Genomic DNA, 19,963 nt, shown 5'->3' with positions numbered 1-19,963 from the left:
ACAGCCGAGGTCTCCTCGCGGGCTGCTCAATAACCAGGGGGGCTCCCTTTCCTCCACGTTTACTGTTGCTGTTCTCCCAAACAAATTCACAGGGAAAGGACGCACCAGCCCCCAGCCAGTGCCCCAGCGGCACAGTTCACTCTTGTGGGCAAAATCACAGGGCGTGTATTTGCTTTTCCACCCCGAGACTCTCTCCAGGGCCCTATGCCCAGTGGGAGGGCAGGCCTGCACGGGCCAGAGAGTGGGGTCATCCAGGGGCCTGGGGCTCACCTATGGATCAGGTTGGTGAGAGGCTCGATCAGCTTCTTGCCCAACCTTGGCTCCAAGGGGGTCAGAGCACCAAACTAGGGAAGAGAGAGGCCGGCGGGTCATTCGGGGCAGGGGTAGACCGCACAGACTCCGACCCCATCCACATGTCCACATGCCCGCGGCGCTCCCAGGACATGCCAGGGCCTTCTCACTCTGTGAGAAAAGGGGAGTTCGGGAGGGATACTTGCCAGTTTGATAATTTTGATGAGGACCCAGTTGTTGGTAGAGGAGGTCATCAGCTTGAAGAAGAGCGGGGCAAGGGACAGGTAGTTCTTGGGGTTGCGCCGGGCCAGCTCGCAGATGACGTTGACGGCCGCTGACTGCACCCCTTTGGAATGAAGTGGGGCCCGTTGTCAGTACAAGTGCCACCAATGTGGGGGTGAACCCTTACCCGGCAGGACTCTCCTCAGCAGGCCGGCCACTGACACCACCTGGGGAAGTGGTTTAAGCAACAACCACCGAGGGGACCGAGCTTCCTGGAGCCAAGCGTCACCGGAAGGGGGGGGGGCGGCCCCCAAAGGACCAGACTCCAGTGCAGGACACCCGCCACACCTGCCGCCTCGGTTCCTGCTTCCCCTACCAAACTTTCTACTCCCTGGCCCTTGCCCTGATCGGAGGCAGCTTCCCCCGAGACAAGCTGAACCTTGCCTCACGTTCAGAGAAGCTGTGTAATGGGTGCTCAGCCCCGGGAGTCCCCGATGAGGGAAGGACGGACAGAGAACAGGAGGAAAACTGGCACGAGTCCTGCGGCGTGGGACCAGACTCCAGGTGTCAGAATAGTCGTGAACACTAGCGTATGGACAGACGGCCAGCTGGCCGGGCACGTCCCCCGTGCACGGATGGCGGCTGTCTACTGAGTGGGTGGAAGAGGGGGCGCCCGGCGCCTGAAGCTCGGTGTCCGTGTCGCACCCCAGCCAACGGGACCAGCTCCTTTGGAGACGTGGCGGATCCCAGGGCCGGAGCGGGGAAAGGAAAGGCCAGCCCGGCATCTCACGGTGCCGCACAGTAAGGAATGCGGTCTGTGGGGGGACGAGGACGGGTTCCCAGCACCCAGCACCCCTTAACGGCTTCCTTGCAACACCCGCCATCCCCACACTGTCCCGTCGTAAATCAACCAACCAGGGTCAGGGTCCTCCAGCTTCTCCTTCAGGCGGGGGAACGCGGGGCGCAGCGACTCGGGGTACTTCAGGAACACCTTGTACATGATCAGCACAGCCTTCTTCCGGATGTACGGCTTGGTGTGCGACATCTGCAGGGCAGAGGGCCGGTCGGCCTCCCCTCCACACTGCGCCCGCTGCCCTCGTCTGCTGGCTCACTCCCCGCACCCGCCCTGCTCACTCTCCTCTGCCTCCCCGAGTCTCCCCTCCGCCATCCGGGGGGAGGACCTCTCTCCAGCCCGTCTGGTTTCTGGCCTTCGAACCTGCGCCACCATCCCAAATACAGGACGGGGTTCTGAGAACTGAAACCAGCTTCCCGATGTCCATGACGCTAGGCCTGCCCTCCGAGGCCGAGACCCTTCTCAGACTCACTGGAACCCAATGAATGACAGAGAGGGAGGGAGCTTGAGCTGGAAGACGAGCCCTCACCAGTGAACGCTGGCCTCCGACTCCCCTAGCAGCCAAGGCCCGTGCCCAGGGCAGGACGCCGAGGGGTGTCCAGCGCTCGAGGCTCGTCCTTCTGGAACTCACGCTCTCTCTCGTGCCAGGTCCTGCAGCTCTTGTCTTTTCGGAACTCTGCTCTGGCCAGAGAGGCCACTGGCCCTCAGGTGGGCACACTCACCACCCGTGCGGGCTCCGGGGAGCCCTGAGCCCCCGACTCACGAGCATCCTCCCACGCTCGCAGCCGCTTTCACCAGCACCACACCGGCAATCCTGGGCCAGAAGGGCAACATCCGGGATGCTGCGGGGGCAGCTTGAAAGCCACCAGGGACGCCACGTGAACCAAAGAGTGGGGCCAGGTGTGGGCAAAGCAACTTACAGCGGGTGGTCAGCTGCACGAGGCAGGGCTGTGGCGAACCAGCCTCTGATCTAGAAGCTGTGAGCGCGTGCGGTCTGAAACCACAAGCCTGGACCTATCCGTCGGCAGGATAAACAGGCCGACCGATACAGACAGAACTCTTCGGAGAGAAAAGCAGCCGCCCATCTGCTCGGCCCAGAAGAAACTGATGGGAACCAGCCTCCCAGTCAGTCGGAGATGTGGGTGAATGATGGGTGCCTCGGAGAACCAGGACTTGTAAGGACACCCGCATTCTGGAAAAGTGCTCTGGACACCTTGGAGGTCAGTGGCAGCTGGGCTTTTGCCCTTCAAGTGGACGGAAGCACAAGTCACTCCATGGCCACAGAGAGACGCACGGCGTCAGGACCGGAGTGGGAAGGACCACACTCGGCTGGCGCACTGCCTGCCGGGAACCAGTGAGCTGGGGGCCGGCGGGGCACGTGCTGGGCGGCAGGGGCACTGGGCCCCGGCGCCACCCGCCTCTGGCCCCAAGTGGGGCTCTTTGAAAGGAGGTCCGTGGCCCAAGGCTGGGTTCCACATGGGGTTGCTGGGGGGAGGGGGGCACAGCCACTCGGCTTCTCATCTCATCTGGGGAACGCGGCCTGTTTCTGTGCGCCCGAATGTTCTTGGTGTGAAGTTTAACCTCAGGTTTTCAGGCCCCTGGACGGACCAAATCGTGTCACAGAGCAAAGGCCGAGAGGCCTGGGCCACTCACAGACTCACCAGTGTCATGATGTCATTGGCCAAGTCTCTGGCAAGATCTGGGGTAACAAAACAGGACAGGCCGGTCAGCGCAACGCCAGTGTCGTACTGGCTGGGGCTGCTCAGGTCCTGCAAAGGGAGAGATGGGCGTCAGGAGGGACCAGCGTCAGGAGGGACCGGCGTCAGGAGGCAGGAGCCCACAGTGCGTCACCAGCTCCCGGCGTGGGGTCTGGGTTGGGCCTGTATGAGGAGTGACAAGCACCAGCCAGTTCCAGGGAGAACGGCCCTCAGTCCCGGCCCAGCCCAGTGTCCCAGCACTCGAGGGGGCCGCGGGCTTGAGGGGCCCGTGCGGAAGCCGGGAACCTCTGTCGCTCCCGGGGATTCTCTAGGACAGCCAAGATGGCTCCTCTGGGCCCCTCCCAAAGGCAGGCCGGCTCTGGGCCGACTCTCTTCTCTCAGGTGAGCAGGAGAACCAGCCACGAGAGCGGCACATGCCCACCCCAGAGCCCTGGTTCACTCCGGGCGGCTCCCACGGCACGGACCGCACCAACGGCCTCACCTTGACGCCAGCAAAACAACACTTGAATCACGTATTTCCTCTGCAGAGACTTTCCTTCCCTCTTTTTTTTTTTTTTTAAGGTCTTATTTATTTGACAGAAAGAGCACACAAGTGCACAAGCAGGGGGAGTGGCTGAGGGAGAAGCCGGCTCCCTGCTGAGCAGGCAGCTCGATGCGGGGCTCGATCCCAGGACCCTGGGATCATGACCTGAGCCGAAGGCAGACATTTCATTGACTGAGCCCCCCAGGCGCCCCGGGGAGACTTTCCTAAGGAGCCCCGCAAACTTCACACAGACCTGGTGAACATGCCAGATGCATTTTGAGAGGCCGCCTTCTAGACTGTGCTAATAACCTGACAACACGGACTGCTAGAGCCCGTCCTGGCCTGAGCCGACAAGACAGAGCTGCGTCAGACCCATGGACAGAACTCAGGCCCTACACGGCCACTCCTGGTTCAGCAGGACTTGCAAAGGCCCAGCAAAGAGCCACCGTGGGGTTTTTCAGAAACAGAGATTTGTGGAGGGCACTCAGGTCACCGTCGAGCAGGGAGAGCCCCACGAGAAGCGAATGGGGGGTGGGGGACAGGGCGGTCTACGTAAGTTGTTCCAGAGGTCATGGGTTAATTTAAAACGACTCACACGCAGACCACAGACACTGGAGACGAGAATGGAGGAGAATGTCCTCTAACACAGCAGCCGTGTCCCCTGCTCCTTTACAGGGACATCTTGGGCTCAGGTGGTCTCTCCAGCAGAGCATCTAGGTGACTTGCCTATGGCACGTTTCCGTGCAAAGCGGGGATCGCTAGGTCTACATGGAGGTCACTACGAAGGGGTAGGCAGGGGGCGTGCCTGTGCCCAAAAGGCCGGCGAGAAAGCCCAGCTTGGCCAGAGCCTTCCACCCTCTCCTTGCTGCCCCCGCCCCGTGACACAGCCCCACGGGCTGCCCCCAGCGGAGCTGGCCCCTCACAGCCCCGCAGCACCCACGATGCGCAGCGCTGCCGCCCGACCTGGCCCTCGGCGGCCTCCTCGGAACCACAGGCTCGGTGCTCGGCCCTGCAGCCCGCCCTGTGCCGGGAAGAACCGGGCCAGGGATGCGGTGAGTGCTGCCGGGTCTGCCCAGGAGCCCAGCCCCGGTCCCCAGGACCCGCTCCGGGGGCAGCCACGCTCAGGGGTCTGGCCTGTACATCCAATCGTCACCGAGCCTCTGATTCTGCTTCTGCCCCCACCCCCACTACTCCACAAAAGATGCTCAAAGCTCTCAGGCCGAGGAAGAAATGTGTTACTCGGGGATCTTCAAGACCATCTCCAGACACACAAATCACGCGTGACGACGACCCACATGCGACGTCACTCAGGAGTCCCCGCGGGCTGGGCGCTTGGGGGCAGTCAGTTAAGCATCTGACTCTTGGTTTTGGCTCAGGTCATGATCTCAGGGTGGGGAAACCGAGCCCCAAGTCGGGCCTGCACTCACCGCGGAGTCTGCCTGTCCCTTTCCCTCTGCTCCTCCCCACCCCTTCCCAAACCCACGTCCTCTCCCTGGGCACCAAAAACAAACCAACAAAAAAAACCCCACCCCAAAAACCAACCCAGGGGGGCAGAAAGGCCCCGGTGGGGAAGGGTGTGTGTGCGCCGCAGTAGCTGCCCCCGCTGCTCCGAGAGGGCGCGGGGAGCCCGCGGCCGGGAGCCAGGAGCCAGCCTTCTGAGGGCCGGAGGCCCCAGCGAGGGAAGAGGGAGGTCTGGCAGCACTGCGGCCTCGCCTACAGCCCACGAACAGACACAGACCTGCCACACCACCCGGGGTGTCTTCTGACCACAGAGTGGCTATGTCTCGAAGCCACTTGTGACCATGGGGTCACAAGAGCAAAAGCCGGGCGACCTTGGTGCTTTCTACGTGCCGCTCGCTCGGAGCACTGGAGAGGCCAGCGTGGAGAGCAGGGTGGGGCGGGGACCAGGAGGGCGCTAGGCGGGGGCTGGGAACAGCCAGGGTGCAGGAGGGCCGCCTACCTTGCGGATCTGATTGGTCGTCAGCATGATGACGTCGGTCCCCTCGTGGAAGCACTGGGAAGCAGCAAGGTAGCCGATCCGCTGCGAGTCAGACACGAGGGCATCAGACACGAGACAAGGGGCCACACACCCCCGGGGGAGGAAGTCCCCAGGCCAGGCAGGGACAGCCCACGGCTGGCCGCAGGGCCATGGCTAGGAGGTGCCAGGAAGTCACCCGAGGAGGAGGAGGGGAGGAACTGGCCCCAGAGTCCGGAGGATGCAGCCTCTGCCACACCAGTTCTCATGAGATCGGCCGCACCGTCTGGCCCTCCGCTGGCGAACGTTCTGACCGCCTACCCAGCAGCCCGGAGCGACCTCTGCGATGGGACACAGAAGCCAGCCGAGCGCGAGCGTTTCTCTGCACAGCTCTCCCCACCAGGCTGGCACAGACACCACCGTCACACTGGTGCGTGGGCGCAATGCCTCGCTGCCCAGGCAGAGCACCGCCTCTGCCGCTTCCCCGAGAGGGGCCCGCTGGCAGGACGACGGTGTCCCAATGGAGGGAGCCCGCCGAGGTCCTGGGCGGGGTCCCACAGTGGGCACTGGGGCCCATGGGCCTGGAAACAGTCTATCCGCCCGGCTGGCCTGCATGCCCGCCAGAGCCTGCCCAGCCCCGGGAGAACCACGCGATGCGCACCGGCAGGCCGCGGCTGCAGACACGCACTTCGCAGAAGCTCTACTAGGACGGGAGCTGTGCTGACGTCACGACAGCACACGAGGGGGCTGCGACCCGGGTCCCTAGCAGGCAGGGCCTCTGTGAGGCTGGGGGAAATGCTCAGAAACCACTGTGAGGCCCTGGGCTGGGGGCCTGGGGCAGCCTCCCAGTAAGATGCTCAAATATGTAACCAACCCTACGAGCCCATTTTGCAGACGTCCCTTAAAGCTGGAAGACAAACACCACGCAGGTAAGAGTTAAGAAAGAACACGACAATCGCTGAGGCGGCGGCGCGTGCGGGGCCAAGGCTGGTGTGCATGCTCCCTTTCTGCAGAGCGGGGTCCTCCCGCCAGGGCACACCCTCCACCCCGCCTCACCTTGAACGTGAACTTGGAGGCGCTCATCACTTCTATGATGTTGAAGGCAGCCCAGCTGATGTCATATCCCAACATCTGTAACTGTTGGAAAGACCGGCACCGTCATCTCTATGCACACGCCAAGGCTGGAACCCCAACACCGTGCCCACGCCCAGGGGCAGGCCTCCCGGAACCCACGCCCTGGCGCTAGCCCTCACATCTAGAACTACACGGTCAGGTTCACGAAGGTGGAGGGCAAGTGTCTGCGGCTCAAGCGCCAGCCTCCACGCATACTGGTTAAGTCTCCAGGTTGATGAGAACACATAGGCTCCTCCTGGAAGCTACAGGGCGCCGGGATGCCCCCTGCCAGCCTTCCCCAGGCCAGGTGGGGTCCACCACACCCCAGGCGTCAGGGTCCTCACAGCACACCCTCCCTCGACTGGGAGAAATCAGCCCTGTGTGCCAAGGCCCGCGCCTGGAGCCAGGGGCGCCGATGCCTGTTGGACAGGTGGGCAGCGGTGGGCAGGGAGCGGATAAATGGGCAGGCCGAGGAGGGCCGGAGGGACAGCTACGCCGCCTGACCTCAGCGGGGCTGGGGGGGGCAGCCCCGGGAAGCGACGTCGCCTGAGTCAACAGGCCCCGGTACCTACGTAGGTCAGCTTGCAGACTGCGTTTGCTTTCACTGCGATGTTGTCCTGCTTCAGCTCCTGCTTGATTTCATCGATGCACTGAGAGATATACTTTGCCTAAAAGAGAAAAAAAATGAAAAATTGCAAGGGCCTGACTAAACCAGTCAGGAATAATGACCGCAGGGGCGCTGGGCGGCTCCGTGGGTGAAGCGTCTGCCTTGGGCTCGGGTCATGGTGTCAGGGTCCCGGGATCCGGTCCCACATCCAGCTCCCTGCTCGGCGGGGAGCCTGCTTCTCCCTCTCCCTCTGCCCGCCGCTCCCCATCACATGCGCTCTCTCTGATAAACACAGAATAATCACCGCAGCAAGAAGCCGAACACAAGAGGCCACACCGTGTCATTCCTTTACGCGAAACACCCAGGGCAGGCCCCGAGCCGCAGGAAGCAGGCAAGTGGGGGCCGGGAGCTGGGCTTGCTGCCTGGGGTCACAGAATGTTCTCAAACAGAGCGTGGTGCGCGGCTGTGGACACACTTACTAGGAACCACTGAACGGAGCTTGGAACAGGGGCTGTAGGGCACGGGAACCTCTAACATAGCTGTTGTTTAACGAGGTGATTTCAGGGGCGCCTGCGTGGCACAGTTGGTCGAGTGTCCGATTCTTGACTTCGGCTTAGGTCCGGAGGTCGAGCCCCATGCTGGGCTGGGCGCTCAGCGGGATCTGCCTGAGCCCACGCAGCCCTGGCTCACGCACACGCTCTCTCGCTCTCTCTCTCTCAAACGAAGACGTCTTCACAGAAAAGCCATCTCGGTGCGGTCAGATGCCCCGGACCCCTCCCAGTTCTCCCGGAGAAAGGCGGCTGATGAGAGCGGGGGTCTCAAAGTCTGCTTTTTCCATTTTCCCCACTTATTTGTATAGTTCACAGGCTCCCCCCCCCTTTTTTAAAAGATTCTATTTTTAAGCAAGCTCTACGCTGAACAGGGCTCGCACTTCTAACCCCGAGACCGCCACCCGAGACCAGGCGCCCAAACCCAGCGCCGCACTCTCCTCGCACCGGCCGCGCAGCCCTAGCCGACGCCTCCTCCACAGAAAAGGTTTACGAGTTTAAAAGAGCAATTTCAACACAAAGTCAGGACACGGAAATCTTCCTGATTCTCTGGTTTCGCCTTTCAGCAACTGGCACGTGAGACTTGCACTTGCCGGGAAGCGAGCCCCAGGTCCTGCCGGCTGCTCAACACCGAGCCCCGCAGCCCCTCTGGGAAGCCGGCGCGGGGGTCTCGGCAGCACCGCATCAGGGCTCCCGCGCGCCGCACGGAGGGGTCCCGTGCCCACCGCACGCACACAGGCCACCTAGCGCCTATCCGGTCGCCGCTGGACGGGACCTGCGTGCTCCCCGCTTCCCCACTGCTGGGAGTCGAGCTGCAGCATCCGTGGGAACGCGTTTTCAGATTCCCCCGCGTGTCCTCGCGGATTCCGCGCATCTACCACTCACACAGGTCTGAGCCGAGGCCGGCTGACACGAGGACCAGCGCCACGGACGCGCCTTCTGGGAGCAGCGGGCCCCGAGGCTCCCACCTCCCCTGCCGCGGAGACACACAGCCCCAGAGAGAGACTTCGAGGCGAGTGGCCGCCGCAGAGCTCACAAGGAACCTGTCCAGCAGGTGCCCCAGCCCTGCACATGCCGGACACTTCCTGTCACCTGACCAGAGCGACAGCTGCCAGAATGTCCCCGGCCGTCCACCAGGGGGCAAGATTCCGCGGTGCGCCACCCCAGCGGGACCCGCATGGCCCACACAGACGGCAGACCCCTGCGCCGAGTGCCCTGGGCCCGGACCTCACCATGGGGCCCCTGCTCTCGGCCCCTCAGCCCACAGCCCGTCCCGGACTGAAATGCAGGCTCCTGGGGAAAGGAGCTACTCGAGCCCTCTCTCAGCCACAGATGCTCCATGAATCTTTTATGACCGGGACTCGGAGCCATGGGACAAGCGTCACTGTATCCTTCCAACAGGCTTCGGGTTACTGAATCCCACTCGGGAGCTGCAGTCCCCCACCCCGGCCTCCCCGGCCTGACTCAAGAGGGAGAGAACAGAAAGACGATCACAGGCGTTGGAGAAACCGGCCCTTGCCCCAGACCACAGGGCTGGAAGACGGGAGGGTGCCGTGGAGGAGCCCGGCAGCTCCTGAAAGGGTAAACAGAGTCCAGGGCACCTGGGTGGCTCAGTGGGTTAAGCCTCTACCTTCGGCTCAAGTCGTGATCTCAGGGTCCTGGGATCAAGCCCCGCATCGGGCAGCTTCAGAGCCAGAAAGCAGAAACTAGGGCACACACAGCAGCCGCCGAGTGAGGAAGGACATCCCAGAGGAGGGGGTGGGGGTGCCCACACTCTGGACACACACTCAGCCACAGTCCCACTGACCCCAGGACGAGGCACACACCACACACAGCCGAAGCTGCTGGTGCACTTCCCCTGCCCCCCGCCCGCGACGGAAGACCGAGCTGGAGTCTCGGCCCAAGTAACCGCTGCCCCGAACGGTACTTCTCAGGGAGCAGAACAGAATCTAGAGCCTCTGCAAACGACGGATCACCACATTCAGAATATGACCCGAAGTTCTTCAAAATAACGAGCAGGAAACACTACCCGGATGCCAGGAAAACCTGCCAGCGAAGGCGCACTGGCCCTGAGCCGTCCCCAAGGATGGACCTAACACCCCGAGATCTCAACTTCAGAACCATAACGATGCTCTTACGGACCAGAGAAAAATATGCCTGGGACGAACACAGAAAGGGGCCTCCTCAGCAGAGAAAGGCAACGGATGTAAGATAAGCAGATGGAAAGTCTAGAATCGAACACAGTTTCTGGAACAGGAGTCATCAAAGGCGCGGCACACGGGCGGCCGCCCGCCAGCAAGCCTGACGCGGACCGGACGCCCCCGTCAGGACAGTAACGTTCCGGCGAAGAGGAGCAGAACCTCAGGGTCTGCGGGACAAGCCCACAAGGTGTCACATGCGTAACTGGAGTCCCAGAAAGGAAGCGGCGGGACAGAGAATATATCTGAAAAACAAATGGCTAGAACTTCCCCAAATTTGGTGCAAGCCCTAATTCACAGGTTCAGGGAGCTCAGCACCCAGGAACAGAAAGTGAAAACCATCACCAGACAAGTCAAACTGGCAAAAATGGGAAAGGAGGAGAAAATCTTTTTTGTAAAGTTCATTTATTGACATAATCTCTACCCCCCGGGTGGGGCCGAATTCACAGCCCCCGGAACGACAGTCCCGCGCTCTTCCGACGGGGCCAGCTGGGGGCCCCGGACAAAGTCCTCAAAGGAGCCAGAGGGAAAGCACGTGCTACGTGGGAAGAAAGGGCTCCGAGCTGTTGTCAGAGACTACGGAGGCCTCTTGACGGTGGGGAAACTGCTGACCCCAAGACACCATCACTGGGGAACAGAGCCAGGCCCAGGGAGCCCGGTACGTCCGTCTCCGAACCTCGAAGCCCTCACCGGGGGGAGCGGCGCCCCACAGCAGAGCGGCAGCTCTCCGGGCGGCCCCGCCGGAACGTTACTTTGTCGCTGGACAAGCGAGCGCGGCTCCTGCAGACAGAAGCGGAGTCTGGGGACAGAGCAGAGCCCGTCTGCCGCTCACTGAGGACTCAAACACGCCCTTACTCGGAGTGCGGCCAGGTAAAGGGAGGAGCGCGCCACAGCGGCCTCACGCTCCTCCCTCCTCCCTGCGACACTGCCCACGAGAGAGGCGAGAATCTGTTCCGGCCCGTCTACAACCAGAAAACAAAACCGGTCAGGGCATGCGCACTGGACCGACATCCCAACAGTTATGATCAAAACGTGAACTAGAAAGACTGCGGAGCCTGAGGTATAAATGACCCCGCGGCGCTGACGATTGTCGGGCCTTCCGTCCGAAAGACTCCGCGCCCAACGTGGAGTCCAGTGTGGGGCCTGAACCCGTAACCCTGACGCGATCAAGACCTGAGCTCAAGCGTTGGACACGTAACAGATGAGCTGCCCGGGAGCCCCGACACTGAGAGAGAAGAAAAGAGAAGGAGAGGGAAGAGGAGGAAAAAGAAAAGAGAAAGAGAAAGGGGGACCCCTGGGGGCTGAGTCGTTCGGCGTCTGCCTTCCCCTCAGGTCGTGATCCCAGGGTTCTGGGATCAAGTCCGGCATCGGCTTCCCCGGCTTCTCCCTCTGCCTGCTACCCCTGCTCCTGCTCTTGCTCTCTGGTAAGTAAAATCTTAAAGAAGAGAGAAAGAGAGGACGGAAGGAGGAAGGAGAGGTAAAAGCATGACTCGATTGTTCAAAACCCTCAGTCTGTTCTGTGCAAATTCACGCTTCCGCACAGAGCAAGCAGCGGCCTGAAATGCGTGCCCTTTCCACATCGTCTTTAGAGAATGTAACCCAGAACAAAGGCCACGAACTTCCCTTACATGGGAACCCCTCAGGTCTAACATAAAACAGCCATCTTGACCCTGGCTACTTTGTAGAGTTCCCTGAAGCACTTCATTTCAATCTAACAATCAGGGGCGCCTGGGGGGCTCAGTGGGTAAAGCCTCTGCCTTCGCAGGGTCCTGGGATCAAGCCCCGCATCGGGCTCTCTGCTCAGCGGGGAGCCTGCTTCCTCCTCTCTCTCTCTGCCTGCCTCTCTGCCTACTTGTGATCTCTGTCAAATAAGTATCTTTTAAAAAAAATTTACCTATCTGAGAGAGAGAGACATGGATGACAAGAGGGAGCACAAGTAGGGGGAGTGGGAGAGGGAGCAGCAGGCTCCCTGCTGAGCAGGGATCCCACATGGGGCTCGATCCCAGGACCCCTGGATCATGACATGAGCTGAAGGCAGACACGACGACTGAGCTACCTGAGGCATCCCTCGTAAACAAAATTTTTAAAACCTTTTGCTGAACTTCAAGCTAAAGCGGATGAACACTAGGTATGTAAACCACACCCCAATAACACTGTGTAAAACACCCCCCCATCATCCAGAACCCCCACCTTAGTCCACGTGACCTGGACGGACCTGCTGCTTCCAACTCTGCACAGACACTCACGGGCTCCTGCTGGTCTGGGTCCTAGAGCGGCAGACCCCCCCTCTGCAGCAGCCGCCAACCACCCCCCACCCAGGGCCCGGCTGCTGGAGACCCCGCACGGCTGACGGAGCTGTCCAGTTAGGCAAAAGGTCCAAGTCCTTCTGCTGAGAGAACACCTGTCCTGTGGACCCCAAGCAGAGGCAGGAGAGGACACCACACACGAGGGTACCACCGGAGGGGACGAGGGTACCAGGACCCACCCGTGAGTCTCGATGCTGCCTAACAAGGACAGGGGCACAATACATGGCCCACTTTGGCCCATGTAAATAGCCCTGGGGAAGGCGAGACTGGGGAGGGACGTGAGGTGGGGAGGGGCTGCCAGGTCTCCGCCCTCCACTCCCCAGGGCAAAGCAGGGGAGGGGTGCATGGACAGGGGTGGGGCAGAAGCCCACAGCCAAGCCTCGGACTTCCTAACCAGCACCCCCACCCCAACCAGCACATCTCCTAGAGCAAAGGGGTGTGTTGGGGGGGTGACCGGGACCCGCAGGGGATATCAGGGGTGGCCATGACTGGGGGTGCTCCTGGCATCAGGTGAGTGCCCAGGACGGCTCCCACAGAACTGAGGCCAAGCGCTGGCCTCAAGCATACCCAGGTCCCCTTCCGCGCTCCTCCCACCGCCAGCCTGGGTCCTCTCGGCCGCCCCCCCACAGCCCGGTCACTGAGCACGCCTTCCATCTCCAGCGGGCCCTTCAAAGAGCCCCTCCAAACTGGCAGCCAGACAGAAGAAGCCACCAAAGGCCTTAGGCAACGGCACAAGGAACACAAACGGCGACACGCTGCAGAAAGCCCACCCAGCGCGCCCCGGGTCGGTCGGGGAAGTGAAAAGGCCCGCCTGTTCTGCGGGTTCCCCACGCGCTCCTGGCCGCTCACCCCGCCGCTGGGACCTGTGAGGGGAACCGCGCTCGGGCAGCCGGGCGACAATCCCACCCTGGAGGGTCGCTCATGAAAGGCCCCAGACCCGAAGCCGCCCAGATGTCCAGAAGGCAGAGCGCTGGGCGCTGTCAGCCACGGTGCCCACAAGCAGCGGGGCCCCCGACGGAGACGAACGTCAGGAGCCGGGCCGGGAGAGCTAGGCTGGGCTACAGTCTGTCAGACCGTTCAGGGACACAAATTTCAGGGAAAAAGGTATAAGCAAAGCGAAGAAATTACACTCAGAGAACTTCAGCTAATTATCTTAATTAAACGACAAGTAACAGGGACGTCTGGGGGGCTCAGTGGGTTTAAAGCCTCTGCCTTGGGCTCAGGTCATGACCAGGGGGTCCTGGGATCGAGTCAGCGCTCCCTGCTCAGCGGGGAGCCTATTTCCCCCTCTGCCGCTCCCCTGCTTGTGCGCCTGTGTGTGCACCCTCTCTCTGGCAGATAAATAAAATCTTTAAAAAAATAAAATAAACTACATAACGTCTGTGCACTACACCTTCACAACGAATAAGATTAGGAAAGAAGCCCATCTAGCAAACACCCGGCAAGTGCCCCTGGGACCAGTTTTCCTCGGCCCCCACGCCTGGGAGGGACACCGGCAAGCTCTGCGCTTGCCCCCCCCCCCCACTGTCCCCACCTCTGGCCCCAGCCCAGGTTGGCTGTCACCTGTGCTCTGACCGACCCGCTGTGAATGGGAGTTCACGTGACCCCCTGCTCTCAGGTTCGATTAATTTGCCAAGGCGGCTCGCGGACCTCAGGAAAGCACTTGTCCACCGCGAGCAGCTGAGCACGGAAGAAAGGCCATGGCCGACAAGACGATCAACAGCCAGATGAAGACGCACACAGGAGGCGTCCAGAACGGCCCCACCGCAGGCGCCCCTGTCCTGGCAGAGTCGCTCTGCGCCACGCCATCCGCCCAGGACACGATGCTTTCGCCAACCAAGACTCTCCAACCGCGGCTCAGAGATGTGCGTGACAGGTCATTCATTCAGTCCCTAGCCCGCTCCCCTGCCCGAAGCTGGGGGTGGGGCCGACAGCTCCAAGCTTCTAACGGTGGTCTCTCTGGTGATCTGCTCCCACCCAGCAGCCCACCAGGTCATCTCACTGGAACAAAGGGCACTTCTGTGCCCCAGGAAATGCCAACAGATCTAAAAGCTCAGGGTTCGGAACTGGGGGCAGAGAGCAAACACATAAACAAGGCTGCTCCTGTACCGTAGTTGCTTCGGAAATGACAAAAGCTTCCCAACTCTGTTACTGGAAATGACGGGCTTTAACAGCTCTGTGCCCAGAGCGAGGGACAAGGACCAAAAGATGTATTTCTTACATCACAATATCACACGTCTAACAACATGTTGACAAGGCAGGGGACACAGGGGACATGGATAAAGGGAAGAGCATGAGGGAATTTGGGGAGATTTTTCTTATCAGTGTGGGTCATCGATTCTCCTGGGCAATGTCTGGGGATGTCTGTGACTGCCACATGGCGCGCTCCTGGCATCGACTGGGCGGGGCCACTGAGCCCAGCGTCGGGCTCCCCACTGCTGCTCTGTTCCCACAGTGCGTGGGACGGGCCCCACCCCCAAATGACCCAGTCCTGAAGGCCAGCAATGCCAAGGGGGAGAGACCTTGATTTCGGATCATGACCCACGTCGGTAAAGGAAAAAAAAAGCTCAGTTCAAATCTGGTGTCTGATTCTCAAAAGTTGTTAAAATACAAGAACTTCTCACCAACAGCCACAAAGCCCCGAGTACCTGACCCAGGCCAGACATAACCTACTCTGCAGTGACTGTCCCCAGAGCAGACACCGGTCCTGCGCGCCGGACAGGCCCCAGCACCAGCCTCCTGGGTTCAGCCCCAGCACCGGCGTCTCTGAGATGGCGAACTATGGAGTCTCCGCAGCTCCGGGCAGTTCAGTCTGAGCCCAGCCACACCTCACTCCCAGCTACCACTGCACACCGACTGAATGAAGTTCTGAACCACCACCCCGGCGGGCCCAAGTGTTTACACCCCAGCAAAACCAAGCCGGCGCTCTTCGGACACTAGCAGAGCCACGCAGGGCCCGTGCCCACCCAAGGGAAGGACGGCACGCCCACACCGGGGAAGGGGGCGCCGGGACACGCCGGGACACACCAGGACGCACGCTACCCGCCCCGAGGGAGGTGTTCCCGTGCTGCGTCCCGGAGAGCAGTCAGCGCCACTACACTGACCAGCAGGAAGCAGAACGGAGTCTCTTCTAGTAAACCCGATGCCCACCGTGGGGCCCAAACTCATGACCCCGAGATCAAAAGTCGCAGGCCCCGCGGACTGAGCCGGCCGGGAGCCCCAGGACGCAGAACAGTCGTAACAGACAGTAAGAACTGCCCACGATTTCTATCCACAAAGAAAAACACTCAGAGCACACACTCCTACCTGATCCGGGGGGGGGGGGGGGATGGGGGGGCCCCTGTATGGTTAATGAACACTGAGAAGGGGCGCCCGGGGGGCTCAGTCAGTTAAGAGTCGGCCTCAGGCTCAGGTCGAGATCCGGGAGGCTGGGATGGAGCCCCGTGTCGGGCTCCCTGCTGAGCGGGCGTCTGCTTGTCCCTCCCCCTTCTCCGGGTCACTCTTTCTCCCTCTCAAATAAGTAAAACCGTAATTACAAAACACAAAACCCCGATCCCATTTTTTAAAGTATGGGTATGACTCTACAACTTAAAAAGACCAAAAAAACAGCTTTCTCTCAAATATGAAGAGTTACCAGAAGAATAAACTTAGGGAGATCCTGGGTGGCTCAGTGGGTTAAGCCTCTGCCTTCGGTTCAGGTCATGATCTCAGGGTCCTGGGATCGAGCCCCGCACTGGGCTCTCTGCTCAGCAGGGAGCCTGCTTCCCCCCTCTCTCTGCCTGCCTCTCTGCCTGCTTGTGATCTCTGTCAAATAAATAAAATCTTAAAAAAAAAAAAAAAAGGAATAAACTTAAAAGTCTTTGGCTCTTTTCCCCCAACGACCCCCAATCATATCCGAAGTTCAGTATGTGGGTCCCCTCCCTGCCAACACTGCGCTCCGTCTCCAGGATACCTCAACTCAAGCACCCAGAGATGCACGAACCGGACCAGAGTTTCAAACTCCTTGGACTCATTTACGAAACGTGTTTCCAGAGTGACCCAGCACGCACGCACACCCCAGCTGTCCTGGGCTGGAAGAAGTTTCCATAACCAAGTTACTCTCCGTGCAGAGGGTCTGGAATTTTCTAGTTGGGTTTTTGTTTTTTAACACACCCCACTGAACCGCACTCACCACCCACTAAGGGGTTGCGGGTCGAGTTTGGAACAGCCAAGCAGCCCCGTGGGGTCGTCTGCCGCTCACAGAAGCCACGGCACGTCACCCACCGCATCCGCAGGAGCCCGCAGTGAGGGGGAAGTGGCCGTCACCCCCGCTGGAGAGGGGAGGCTCCCCCAATCTCACCAGGTCAAACGGGCCCCTCAGCCTGGATGCGGTCTCCGGCACCACACAACGCGGCGGCACTACCAAGAATCGTGCCGCGTTTCCGTGCGGCTCCCAGGCCCTGCTGGGCCCTACTGCAGGACGCAGCGCGAAGTTTTAGCTAAAATCTGCCCCGAGGTTACCCTCCGAAGCAACTACGTGCTGCAGAAACGCGGGTCCTCGCCGGGCCGCTGCGCAGAGGGAAGGGCCTCGATGGGGGCCGGAGAGTGGGGACTACAGGAGCTGCCAGTCCTCTGCTGCGGGCTGGGTCGGAGGGGGGCCTCCGACCCAGCCCCCGATCACCACCATCCCTGGTCAGGGGACCATGGCACCAAGACGCCGCGTCCTCGAAGAACCGCCCACAGGCCAAGGGCAGGACCCACACGGAGCCCTGGCCTCGGTGACTTCGACAGCAGCCTCCTCCCCGACCCACGCACCCGCTGAAAGGGCCCGGAGGGTGCAGAGCTGCCTGCGACTCTCCAGGAACCAAGAACCCCCCCCCCCAAGGCCCGGGGACAGTGGGCATCCCCCAGACGCGAGCCGCCCTTCCTGGTGGGCCCCGGTCCTTCCGGAACCCCAGACAGGCTGCTCCCGCCCAGCCACTAACGCACTGAGAACAGGTCAGCCAGCGCACAGGGCACCTGCGGGTGTGGGCGGTCCCACAGCTGCGACGGAAGGTCCAGCCCAAGGCAAAGACCCCCGGTCCGGGCTGAGATACACAACGTAACCCAACGTGGCCCGCGCAGGTCACTCCAGGCAAACGCCGGGGGCAGCCGCGAAAGGAAAGCAGGGGGGGGGGGCGGCGCGAAAGTAACCCCACGACTGCCGCGGGGTACGGAAGGGAGGGGTCACGCCCATCGCGACAACGTGCTGCGGCCCGGCAGGAACGGAAGCCCGGCCGGCCGGCGCGGACCGACGGTCCAGCAAACGCCCCGCCGACTCCGCCGGGAAGAGGCGCCATTGCGAGGCCTGCGGCGGGGACCCGCGCCTCGCGGCCGCCGCCCGCTCCTGACCCCTGGCGAGAGCGCGGGCTCCAGGAAGCCAGCGGCCTGAGGGCCCCCAAGTGTCCCCACTCCTCCCAAATCTAGGTCACAGGGGCGGGGCGGAGGGAGGGAAGCGGTGCCCGCGTCCCACTCCGGGACCACCGGCCTCTCGCCCTCCTTCACGGCTTCCAGGCGAAGGCGGCTTCCCCGGCCGGACCCCGCAGCGGCTTCCGCGTCTGGACTCGGGGCTCCCGCTGTCCCCTCCCTAGGAGCGGCGGCCCCACCTTCCCGGGGACACGGGCCCAGGAGGCCAGGCCCGACTCGGACCCGCCGCAGACGGCCCGGACGCGCTAGCGGGGCGGCCCGCCGAGTGCAGGCCCACCACCAGGAGTCGGAGCCCCGGGGAGGGGCTGGGCCTGCCGAGGCCCCGCGGACACCCGCGGGCGGAGGGGGGCGGGCGTCCGAAGCCCAGCGGGGAAACGGAGGCCACGGGGGTCACCCGGCGGCGGCCCCTCGTGATCCGACACGCGCGGGAGGCGGAGGAGGGCTGGCCACGGCGGCTCGGGTCCCGCCACGGGCCGTCTGCGGCCCCCGGGGGGAAACTGAGGCTCGGAGGGAAAGCAGGCGTGGGGCGGCCCGGGTCGCAAGCAGGCAGGGCTCGAGTCGGGCGCGGGGGCTCGGGGACGAGCTGGAGGCCGGGGTCGGGGTCGGCACCGGGGCCGGGGCCGGGGTCCGGGGCCGGGGTCGGGGTCCGGGTCGGCACCGGGGCCGGGCTCAGGCCCAGCCAGACCGGCCCCGCGCGGCGCGCCGGGCTCACCTCGTCCTCCTTGTGGTTGCGGATGCCGCGCACGAGGTCCTGCAGGTTCTTGTCGAACATGCGGTCGATGCTGCCCTTGACCATCTTGAGGGCCATCGCGGCGGACGCCGCCGGGCTCGAGCCCCGGGAGGCCCGCGGCCGGGCACCGTGCGGGGGCCCCGGGGCCGCGCCTGCCGCCCGCGGAGCGCTGCGCTGCCGGCTGCCGCGGCGGGACGGGCTCCCTGGCCAGGTCGGCTGCTGTCCGCGGCGCGGCGGCGGCTGCGACCCGCTCCGCGGCCCGCGCTCGCACGGCCGTACCCCTCCGGCTGGGCGCCGCGCCGCTGGCAAATGGCGGACAAGATGGCGGCGGGTCAGCTGACGACGGGCGCCCGGCCCGCGGCCCGCCCCGGAAGCCCCGCCTCCCCGGAAAGCCCTGCCCCGCCACCTCCGGGTCTCCACGTCTCCCAGGCGACGCCGGCCGCCCAATGGAAACGCGGACAACGCCCTCGCCGCCCGCTCAGCCGCGCCCCCTCCGGCTCCGGGCTCTTCCCTCTCATTGGTCACGGCCTCTAGAACCCCACCCACTTCCTCAAGTCGGTTCTGGCCACGCCCCCCGGGGGGCCGCCTCCCCGCCCCGCCCCGCCACGAAGTGACAGCTGTGGGCGGGGCCTACTGTGGGCGGGGCTCCACGTGGAGCTTCTCGGGCCAGTTGCAAGGAAGGAAACCGGCTCCGCCTTTTCCGAGCCGCGAAGCCGGCGCTGCGGGGAGCGGGCGCTGCGTCTGCGGCGCGTCCCGCGGAGCCCGGGACTGTGGGCGGGACAGGATCGAGCACGCCCACTGGGAGACGGAGGCCGGGAGCGGGCACTGCCGCGCGGCGGCTCATTCGGCGGGCACCGAGGCCGCGCCCGGCCCGGGGGGAGAGGGGGAGGCCGCGGCGGGTGCGCGTCCGACCGAGGCCAGCCGCCCCCGCGCAGGCGGCGGAAGGCGACGCGCGCGTCCCAGACGACGTCCGGGCGGCCCGAAGGCGGAACCGGGAGCTCCTCGGCCCGCAGGGAAACGCAAGACGCCCGCGTGCCGCTGAGAGCGGCTGACGTCAGCAGGTGTGACAACGCTGTCCCCAGTGCGCGGGCGACGCGGGTGTGACAACGCTGTCCCCAGTGCGCAGCGGACTCGGGTGTGACAACGCTGTCCCCAGTGCGCGGGCGACGCGGGTGTGACAACGCTGTCACCAGTGCGCAGCGGACTCGGGTGTGACAACGCTGTCCCCAGTGCGCGGGCGACGCGGGTGTGACAACGCTGTCACCAGTGCGCAGCGGACTCGGGTGTGACAACGCTGTCCCCAGTGCGCGGGCGACGCGGGTGTGACAACGCTGTCACCAGTGCGCAGCGGACGCGGGTGTGACAACGCTGTCCCCAGTGCGCGGGCGACGCGGGTGTGTGACAACGCTGTCACCAGTGCCCAGGGCGACGCGG

The 19,963-nt window shown here is 63.2% G+C and overlaps 1 protein-coding gene across 4 annotated transcripts in view; it reads right to left on the bottom strand.

The window, feature by feature from the left end:
- AP3D1 (adaptor related protein complex 3 subunit delta 1) overlaps window positions 1-18,857 on the bottom strand; it is a 36,165-nt gene extending 17,308 nt beyond the window's left edge. For 3 of the 4 annotated variants that reach the window (XM_045087312.1, XM_045087324.1, XM_045087328.1), the window contains exons 1-8: window positions 18,512-18,751; window positions 7,268-7,363; window positions 6,639-6,719; window positions 5,568-5,648; window positions 3,028-3,135; window positions 1,429-1,558; window positions 498-637; window positions 271-344 (exon numbers count right to left, since the gene is read on the bottom strand). In XM_045087312.1, the coding sequence (XP_044943247.1) occupies window positions 271-344; window positions 498-637; window positions 1,429-1,558; window positions 3,028-3,135; window positions 5,568-5,648; window positions 6,639-6,719; window positions 7,268-7,363; window positions 18,512-18,607 (806 nt within the window). In that variant the 5' untranslated portion in view covers window positions 18,608-18,751. Of the gene's footprint in view, window positions 1-270; window positions 345-497; window positions 638-1,428; window positions 1,559-3,027; window positions 3,136-5,567; window positions 5,649-6,638; window positions 6,720-7,267; window positions 7,364-18,511 lie in introns of all 4 variants that reach the window. The other variant, XM_045087318.1, reaches the window with a different exon arrangement.
- Window positions 18,858-19,963: the final 1,106 nt, after the last annotated feature.

The sequence above is a fragment of the Mustela putorius genome, unplaced genomic scaffold (assembly GCF_011764305.1).
Source record: "Mustela putorius furo isolate JIRA1106 unplaced genomic scaffold, ASM1176430v1.1 tig00000095_pilon_pilon_pilon, whole genome shotgun sequence".
In the NCBI taxonomy this organism is placed as follows: Eukaryota; Metazoa; Chordata; class Mammalia; order Carnivora; family Mustelidae; genus Mustela; species Mustela putorius.
Note: the sequence above shows the minus strand (reverse complement) of the source record. Positions and strands in the feature narration are given on the sequence as shown.